Source organism: Oncorhynchus tshawytscha, linkage group LG16, assembly GCF_018296145.1.
Source record: "Oncorhynchus tshawytscha isolate Ot180627B linkage group LG16, Otsh_v2.0, whole genome shotgun sequence".
NCBI classification, from domain to species: Eukaryota; Metazoa; Chordata; class Actinopteri; order Salmoniformes; family Salmonidae; genus Oncorhynchus; species Oncorhynchus tshawytscha.
Window position 1 is genome coordinate 75,258,455 of NC_056444.1, and position 10,565 is coordinate 75,269,019.

Below are 10,565 nucleotides of genomic sequence, written 5' to 3' on the forward strand. Positions count from 1 at the left end.
CTTTGCTATGAGAATCGAAATTGAGCTCAGGTGCATTCTGTTTCCATTGATCATCATTGAGATGTTTCTACAACTTGATTGAAGTTCACCTGTGGTAAATTAAATTGATTGGACATGATTTGGAAAGGCACACACATGTCGTATATAAGGTCCCACAGTTGACAGTGCATGTCAGAGCAGAAACCAAGCCATGAGGTCGAAGGAATTGTCAAAAGAGCTCCAAGACAGGATTGTGTCGAGGCACAGATCTGGGGAAGGGTACCAAAAATGTCTGCAGCATTGAAGGTCCCCAAGAACACAGTGGCCTCCATCATTCTTAAATGGAAAAGTTTGGAACCACCAAGACTCTTCCTAAAGCTGGCTGCCCGGCCAAACTGAGCAATCGGGGGAGAAGGTCCTTGGTCAGGGAGGTGACCAAGAACCCGATGGTCAGTCAGACACCTCACCTCAAGTCCTCAACTGGCTGCTTCATTAAATAGTACCAGCAAAACACCAGTCTCAATGTCAGAAGTGAAGAGGCGACTCCGGGATGCTGACCTTCTAGGCAGAGTTCCTCTGTCCAGTGTTCTTTTGCCCATCTTAGTCTTTTATTTTTATTGGCCAGTCTTAGACATGGCTTTTTCTTTGCAACTCTATCTAGAAGCCAAGCATCCCGGAGTCGCGTTTTCACTGTTGATGTTGAGACTGGTGTTTTGCGGGTACTATTTAATGAAGCTGCCAGTTGAGGACTTGTGAGGCATCTGTTTCTCAAACTAGACTCTCTAAGATACTTGTCCTCTTGCTCAGTTGTGCACCAGGGGCTTCCACTCCTCTTTATATTCTGGTTAGAGCCAGTTTATGCTGTTCTGTGAAGGGAGTAGTTCACAGCGTTGTACGAGATCTTCAGTTTCTTGGCAATTTCTCACATGGAATAGCCTTCATTTCTCAGAACAAGAATAGACTGACGAGTTTCAGAGGAAACGTCTTTGTTTCTGGACATTTTGAGCCTGTAATCGAACCCTCAAATGCTGATGCTCCAGATACTAAAACTCGTCTAAAGAAGGCCAGTTGTATTGCTTCTTTAATCAGCACAGCAGGTTTCAGCTGTGCTAACATACTTGCAAAAGGGTTTTCTAATGATCAATTAACCTTTAAAAATGATAAACTTGGATTAGCTAACACAACGTGCCATTGGAACACAGGAGTGATGGTTGGTGATAACGGGCCTCTGTACGCCTATGTAGATATTCCATTAAAAATCAGCTGTTTCCAGCTACAATAGACATTTACAACATTAACAATGTCTACACTGTATTTCTGATCAATTTGATGTTATTTTAATGGACAAAAGAATTTGCTTTTCTTTCAAAAACAAGAACATTTCTAAGTGACCCCAAACTTTTCAACAGCAGTGTATGTACCTTCATCACTCCAGTATCTCTGCACATTGTAAATGTGCTACTGGAACTGACCCCGTATATAGTATGCGTACTTACTTTCTTGTGAACATGCATGCTTTATATGATTACATAAGAAGAAATGTATAGTTACAGTAACCTCAAAATGTGGTCATTAATGTTCGGAATTAAATGGCCAGGTGCGCAATTAAAGGGGAATTACACAAAAAAATTACATTTAAAAAAGTGTTAATTTTCTTCCAGACCTAAAAAATGGTCTTCTTATGTGATTTAAGCATTGACATGGGCTCAGAACATCCAACTGTGTTGTTTCTCTATAAACAATTGTAATTTTGAGAGTGAAAAAAAAAAGAGACAGAAAATCTAAAAAGAGGAAAAAATAAAACTGCGAGAACATAATTTGGGCAAACATAAAAGATCATTTTGGGGGGAAAAGCACACATTTTATAGGGCCCACCTCAGAGTCATTTATTAACCATTTTTTTACCAGGCATATTGGCAGAAAACATAGTGCACTACTTTCTCTTGTACACTAAGGACCTGGGGAAGAGTTGTGGGGAAGAGTTGCGGGGGAGAGGAGGAGAATGTGCCTATTTAATAGAAAAAATATATTTTTTACTTTTTTCAAATCAAATGTTTTTTCCACATAGATTCCACGTCACAATATATTGACAAATGATGTTGAAACACTGTTAATTCAACCAGTTGTTCCAAGTGGGTTATGCCCAAAACCTCCAACCCTCCCACACCCCACCTCACCATCAGCTCCCTAATCCAGGTCATGGGAATGGAGCATGCCTTGCCTGGGTTTGATATACTCAATCCATGTGTGCCAATTCTCTACCTTTCTCTCAAAGTGGGCACTCATATACTACTTCCCACACATTTCATAGCATTGAAACTTATCAGAAATGCAGAGACCTATAATCACCGCTGTTCTCACAATGGAATGAGACAATTTCCGTCCGGCAACAATAAGTAGAGGCATATTTGAGACATAATAATTATATTGATTCACTAAATAAAACATAATCACAAAACAAAAGAAACAGCAATAATACAGTGTGTGTGATCATTTCCTGGGTATGAGTGGTACAGTTCTAGGTGCAGTATTCCCTAAATGACCTGTAGTTCAGTATGACGAGAGGTCGAAAACATCCCTCAACCAAGAGCCAGACATGGGTTTCCTTCTCCAAGAAAATCCATAGACACAAAAAAACTGTCCCCACTAGATGACTTGTGGTTCTGATTCCGTTGGTAGTAGAAACACGTTGAGGAACCATCATGCCTGGTTCTCTTTAGTTCTCTTTCCGTTGGTAGTAGAAACACGTTGAGGAACCATCATGCCTGGTTCTCTTTAGTTCTCTTTCCGTTGGTAGTAGAAACACGTTGAGGAACCATCATGCCTGGTTCTCTCTGGTTCTGTTTCCGTTGGTAGTAGAAACACGTTGAGGAACCATCATGCCTGGTTCTCTTTAGTTCTGTTTCCGTTGGTAGTAGAAACACTTTGAGGAACCATCATGCCTGGTTCTCTCTGGTTCTGTTTCCGTTGGTAGTAGAAACACGTTGAGGAACCATCATGCCTTGGTTCTCTTTAGTTCTGTTTCCTTAGTTCCTCCTAGTACATGCAATGAAGAATCGGAATTAAAGAATTGAAACCGATTAGTCTTGAGGTGCAGGTGCAAAATATTCAATGAGTATAATCGTCCTCTGGAGTTTATTCCCACATTCCATATCAGAACTCGTGACATGACTTATCTGTTTTCCAGCATCCCACTGTTATGTTCAGGCTTTGTTGACTATTACGACTTCAGCTCAATTTCACCATCCTGAGCAGAGAAACACTCAGTCATTGGGTCTCATATGTTCCTCTCATAAACTGGTGCCACACAGCAGATGCCAAGCAACGGAGTCTAAATAAATTCACACACCAAAATAATATACATTTTTCATATACACAAAAACTGTACACTGTAATAGTAGCCTAGGCATTAGTTAGTTGAAATAATAATGCCTTACTGCTGTTTGAGTGTTCTTTGTTTCTGAACAGAGACCAGGGGAGCGCAGAACAGAACAGCAGATGGGGTCCAGGGCATTCTGATTATCATGGCTGAAAGGGCTGCATCCAAACAGGCAGAGGAAAGAAAGACAAATGACATGAGTCACCTCTTCCTCAATCTTTGACTTGGCATTTTGAGAATAACAACAGGCAACAAAGGGAAAATAGATCCCAGATGATGGAAAGAAGAAAAAAAAGAGGAGAAGAAGAAGAAGCGGGGGGTAAACCGATTCTGTGGGAGACTTAACTGACGCAAAGAGAAACACAAACACTGAAATGAAAGGTTTGGTTGGGTGGATGTGTGTACATTGGACAGAGTTAAAGGGTGGATTTAGATTTTGCCATCCTGTGTCCTGAAAATGTCCAGGAGAAACATGGAGGACAGTTGAGAAGAACATCAAAGACTGTGGTCTGACCAGGAACCCTTACCAAGATGGCTGCTAGTGCTGCATTGAAATAGTAGCACTCTTTCTCTCTTGTGGTGGCCCCATGCATCCCAAAGCATTAAGATGATTAAGTAAGTAAGAGTCCTGGATGGGCCTCGTCTACCCATATACCAAATGAAAGGTTTAGTTGTGTGGGTTTGTGTGTACAGGAGGCTACTGGTCTACTTACAGACGTTGACCCACTCAGTGACTCGACACTCCTCACAGAGCACGTAGCAGCACCAGTGGAAGCGGCAGTGGCACCTCTCACTACGTGTCTGCTTCAGGATATTGTGCCCTCTCCCACAGCACAGGGACCCGCAGCTGTCCATGCTGTGGCTGGTCTTGTTGCAGATCCGTCCCTGGGTGCCCAAGGAGTCCAGGGACGGCTCCCGCTCACAGAAGTCTGGAGACTTCTCAAAGTAGACCAGCTCCCGTGACACACTCGGCCTCCGCCGACCCACATTGTTTGGGCTACCCACGCCCCCAGACCCAGATCTGGATCCTACTCCGGCCCCGTTCCTAACCCCATTCAAGGCTCCATTGCCAGCTGCGACCCGGGGGTTGAACACCCCGCTGTTCTTGTTCTGGGAGTTGATGAAGATGGCGGTGAGGAACTTATCCCTCAGCAGAGAACCCAGCAGCCTGAACTCAGGAGACACGTACCAGCAGGTCTTGAACTGGCAGCTGCCTGACGTGCCGTGGCACTTACACCTCCGCTTCATGTTGTCAGTCACAAGCTGTGCAGGGGGAAACAATCATGTCACTATCCATAGAAGTGTAGAAGGCTTTTGATTGCAATGTACTAGGCTAACAATTATAAACGTATTTAAAGATACACTATGCAGAAATCGCTCTGCCATTTCCTGGTTGCTAAAATTCTAATAGTTTGCCTAATTTCAGTTTCTGTGACAAAACAAGCAAGAATGGCATAGTACCATCTAAACTGCTGTGAAATTTATTTTCCATAACCAAAACCATTGTTTTTTACGCTGTTTGAAGCTGGTGTACAAAACTGAAAGTAAAAGATGAAAAAAATCGAACTGAAGAACGGGAAGCATAGAAATAGCAGACAAAGAACAGATATACAATTCTTATACTCACTTTCAATGAAAATAAAAGCTCTATAACACACATTTCTATGTGAATTTGGTCAGGTCACCTAAAAAGTTACATATTGCAGCTTTAAAATGGTTTATACGTGTTTTATAAATATTTTATTGATTGTTTATGAATCTGTAATAAACGTTTATAACTAATTAATTAAATTAAATATTAAATTCCATAAATGTTAGAAAACTTGATGAATTCCATTGCGAGACCTTCACCAAATGAGAGCCTGAATCCTTATCTGCAGTTATCATCTTGATAAAAATACACAAGATGAATCCTATCTGTCAGAGTCTCTGCTCACCTGTCGGCCCACCCTGTTGTTGTGGATCCTCATGCGGGCGTGGATATCCCTCGGAGTCCCCCGGGAGTCCAACCAATCCCTGGAGAATCTCTCACCGAAGCGGGTGTCATGGCTACAGCCCCCCCACTCCCAGGTTTCCTGCTGGGGGCTGAAGTCCTCTGGCAGGGGATTGAGGAGGGAGGTGGGGTGGGTAGAACCAGAACGCTGGCTGGCTGGCACATCTCTGAAATCCTGGGGGGCGGGGGGGCCTCCTCCCCGTCCCCTCCCATGCCCGCTCTGGCCCCGCCTCTCTGTAGGGTCTGCAGCTGGAGTTGGGTGAGTTTGAGACGGATCTTGTCATCGTCCAGGCGACGCTTGGCCTCGCAGCCGCAGTCACGGAGCTTGCCCAAGCTGCAGGCAGAAGCCACGGAGTGTGCCACACCCGCTGCCAACAGGGACAGAGAGAAGGCAGTCTCCCTGAAGCCTGTGGGAGAGCGGAGAGAGACACATCAGAGTCCTGATGTCATCATAATGGGTATAATCTAGATACAGGAAAGCTTCATATCCTTTCATTATTTTCATTCTATAAAGGAAAACATGCGAAGAAATGCTTTTATGTCAGCATCCTTTTTTTGCCCACTATCCCCACCTATAGGGCCTAAAAGTCTTCCTGACCAGGGAACTGGAGTTTTTTCTGGTCAGATCACATGGAAAATATCCTGTCTGCATGTCCACCCTCCATCTTTCTCTGCCCCTGTGTCTCTCTCACCCCTGTTGAGGATTGCGCTCTGGTGGGGCAGCTTGTTGAGGCTCTCCAGGGCTGAACAGTTCCACCGTTGATCTCTGAGCTGGTGCTGGCACTCGTGGATGGCCACCTGGGATGCACACAAATAAATACACCACCAGAATGGACATTGGCATTTTCAAATCAAATCAAAGTTTATTTGTCACATGCGCTGAATACAACAGGTGTAGTAGACCTTACAGTGAAATGCTTACTTACAGGCTCTAACCAATAGTGCAAAAAAGGTATTAGGTGAACAATAGGTGAGTAAAGAAATAAAACAACAGTAAAAAGACAGGCTATATACAGTAGTGAGGCTTTAAAAGTAGTGAGGCTACATACAGACACCAGTTAGTCAGGCTGATTGAGGTGGTATGTACATGTAGATATGATTAAAGTGACTATGCATATATGATGAACAGAGAGTTGCAGTAAAAGAGGGGTTGGCGGGTGGTAGGTGGGACACAATACAGAAGACCCGGTTTGACAACATGACTAAAATGATGGCCATCTTGGTCATTGAATCTTCATTCCAGACCCTGCTAAAATATGGTCAAATATTGTATAAAACAATGAATTGTATTAAATATATATATATATCTATGACCTGCATGCCCTGCAGGGCTGAAGCCGTCACGTCGGGGCTCCGAACACACAGACGCATCTGACGCTTGCTCAGGCCCGCCAGCCGCAGGCAGACAGAGGTAGGGGTCAGCACTGGATCTCCTGCCACCTTCAGACCCAGGATGTCATTACACAGCACCCTGAGGTGAGGATACAGTAGAGGTAGTACAGGGTCATCAGCAACTCTAGAGCAATATCTATCCGTGAAGTGCCTGCTCCGACCCTCCGTCTAACAATGAAAGTGTCATGTAATGAAATGAACATTCACAGAAAGGTATTTGCTGACACAGCTTAACACTAAATTCTGGGAAAAGATGTATTTTCAAGGAAATAGAATGTTGATTATTATCTCTGGGATTACCATCCTACTGTATCTATATTCACTACTTACATTTTAATTACACAAGTTCCAGTGAAGCACAGTATTGTAAAAAAAAAAGTGTGCCGTAGAAACCTGGATGGCATTGTTACTAAACCATCTCTGTTTTGCATGTCCTTAATCATTCAGTCCCCCAACTGTTGGTTCTGATTAGAGTGTGTGTGTGTGTGTGTGTGTGTGTGTGTGTGTGTGTGTGTGTGTGTGTGTGTGTGTGTGTGTGTGTGTGTGTGTGTGTGTGTGTGTGTGTGTGTGTGTGTGTGTGTGTGTATGTGTCATTACAGGTCACAAACAAAGAATCATTTTGAAAATCGGGATGTCAGCGGTAACAGCAGGCAGCAATAGGCATGTTAGTGAGACAGAGTTGAACGCAGACATCAAGACATTGTAACATGTGCACCAACAAGTTATTTAACTACAATAGAATATTAGATCAACCTCAAGGAAATATCAGTAACTTAACAAAATCTTCCTCCGACTTAACTTTTCGTTTTAATTATTTCTCATCCCCGGAATGCTCATTGAACATCATCTCCACTTTATCAACTTCTCATCACTCTCTCCGGCTACTTACGTGATTGCAGGTGACGTAAGTGCCGCTGCCAAAATCAGGACAAGGTCCCAACTGAATTTATGTGATATCTCCATTTTGGTAAGCGTCTTTCCCGACGTGACATTAAAACACTGGTGTGAAAATCGATTAAAAGAAAAATTGGACAAGAGTGGAGTAGATTAGCGATGTGCCTCCAACAAAACGAGGAATGAAGAAAGAGAGCAGAATAGTTTGGGGCGAACGTGAAGGGGAGGAGGAGAGAAAATAAGGGAGGGGAGATGTCGCTACAGGCGGTTGTTTTCGAGGTATTGAGCTTCTGAGAAAAGCATCAATAGTTGACAAACCATTATGTGAATTTGACCGACAGCCAATAAGTGTCACAACATATCCAAAGATTTTTCGCGCAGGTACCATTTTCCTCACCAGCATCACCATCTGTGAGTGAGACATTGTACTACCATATAATAACAGAAAACACTTTTATATGTAACATCACTGATATGGATGTTTACTATTTTGTTGGATACAACTGAAAGAAAACGAAAATGTATTCAGATGAAACCCAAGAGAGAAATCAGTCCAGATATGTCTAGGAAATAAATGACTATAGTGTTTGGGGGAGGGGATTGGTTGGTTGCTGCTGGTTCCACTGTATGACAGGGAGCTAGAGGCAGCAGCAGGCAGGCGCACGGCTCTCTTCGCGGCGCTCCAATGATACTTGGGTAAACAGTCATCTGTTACCTCTCTTCCTTCTCCCTTCCTCCCACCTCAATCAGCTCGTCTGTTCTTTATTATTGTGTTCGAAACAACTTCATCATTCCATAACAGTTTGATATTGTTTTTCAGCGAATGAAATAAAAACATTTTCATACAGTAGGGAGAGGCTATGTTTAATGTAATTTGCAAACAAGTCATCAAAGTTTGAATTCAATTGACTTAAAGTTCAAATAAGTTATTGTTTATTGTCCAACTTCATCAGTTTTCGATTTGTTTGATAAAACGGATATTTTCACGCTTCATAATTTTTCCTAGAGGAAAGTGTCGCACAAAACCAAAAATGTCTTCTCTCTGTCTTTTTACGTTTGGCAAGTTGCCTATAACATGTCTGTGCCAAAATAACACCCATCCTCTTGTCTGTCTTTTAGCCTTTGGAGACTATAGCTTCCCAAGAAATGACAAACGCACTAGATGAGATGCTGTGGCCTCTGATAAAGGTTTTCCACCCAGCTGGTTTAGGGTGTTTGATATGTACTGCCCATGGGATATCCCTCAGGTTGATTCAAATGAAGTAAAATAGGCTTTATATATCACGCACATAATCAGTTACTTGGCATAATACAATTATAATTTAATCAACAGGTGTACCCAGATAAACTATCGAGTTCCATTTCATCCTTTTCACCATTCCAAATAACTAGATATTATAACATAACTTTGTGTGATGTAGTTTCATAAAATGTAGTTAAAACGCCCCTTAACCGCCGCCGGTTCACATAGTGACACCAATTCTTCATTTAATCTCCTTCTATTCCCTAAAGTCCGGCAATGAAAAGTGCATTAGCATTCTAGCTTGTCATGTATATCTAATTGGCTTAAAATGTGATTTGAAGTTGATTTGTGCATAAAGGGCGTCGCTTTATCCGGATTGCGGGCTCTAATCTGCTCGGTGTCGCATGAGCGCCCCGGGAAGCCTGTTTGAGCAGCAACTTTAAGAAGCAGGAGTATAAATGACGTAGGATACATCTCATTAAATCCTCTCGACAAAAGAACCCTTCCTCCTGCTATCATGTCCTTAAACCATGAGGGGGAGAGAGAGGTTAGGCACGTTTGGTTCTTTGGAAGTTGTGGGAACATGTGTTTTTGGTTTCACATTGGTTGTGGGAACAAAGTCATAGGTTTCCTGACCGATAAAACTGAATGTTTTTTAAATGTTCTGAGAACAGAAGTGTAGCTTTTGCCTATTCTGGGAACGTATATTTTTAGGTTGCAGGGAGATTCTGAGAACGTTTTACTCTGGTACCTTGAAAGTTTTCCTGGGGGGTAGTGCGTAGGCCCAGTATATATATATCACTGGGGCTGTGCTCACTGCCATCCAGCACCTCTATACCAGGCGGTGTCAGAGGGTAGTGCATAGGCCCAGTATATATATCACTGGGGCTGTGCTCACTGCCATCCAGCACCTCTATACCAGGCGGTGTCAGAGGGTAGTGCATAGGCCCAGTATATATATCACTGGGGCTGTGCTCACTGCCATCCAGCACCTCTATACCAGGTGGTGTCAGAGGGTAGTGCATAGACCCAGTATATATATCACTGGGGCTGTGCTCACTGCCATCCAGCACCTCTATACCAGGCGGTGTCAGAGGGTAGTGCATAGACCCAGTATATATATATCACTGGGGCTGTGCTCACTGCCATCCAGCACCTCTATACCAGGCGGTGTCAGAGGGTAGTGCATCGGCCCAGTATATATATCACTGGGGCTGTGCTCACTGCCATCCAGCACCTCTATACCAGGCGGTGTCAGAGGGTAGTGCATAGGCCCAGTATATATATCACTGGGGCTGTGCTCACTGCCATCCAGCACCTCTATACCAGGCGGTGTCAGAGAGTAGTGCATAGGCCCAGTATATATATCACTGGGGCTGTGCTCACTGCCATCCAGCACCTCTATACCAGGCAGTGTCAGAGGGTAGTGCATAGGCCCAGTATATATATCACTGGGGCTGTGCTCACTGCCATCCAGCACCTCTATACCAGGCGGTGTCAGAGGGTAGTGCATAGACCCAGTATATATATATCACTGGGGCTGTGCTCACTGCCATCCAGCACCTCTATACCAGGCGGTGTCAGAGGGTAGTGCATCGGCCCAGTATATATATCACTGGGGCTGTGCTCACTGCCATCCAGCACCTCTATACCAGGCGGTGTCAGAGGGTAGTGCATAGGCCCAG

The 10,565-nt window shown here is 43.6% G+C and overlaps 1 protein-coding gene across 1 annotated transcript; it reads right to left on the reverse strand.

Moving 5' to 3' along the window:
* Positions 1-3,406: 3,406 nt before the first annotated feature.
* On the reverse strand, positions 3,407-7,860 carry LOC112247362 (protein Wnt-10b). The gene is given in 6 exon segments (XM_024416111.2): positions 3,407-4,621; positions 5,296-5,519; positions 5,522-5,758; positions 6,044-6,149; positions 6,666-6,822; positions 7,633-7,860. Coding segments are annotated over 6 exon segments (1,356 nt in total). The 5' UTR covers positions 7,707-7,860; the 3' UTR covers positions 3,407-4,063.
* Positions 7,861-10,565: the final 2,705 nt, after the last annotated feature.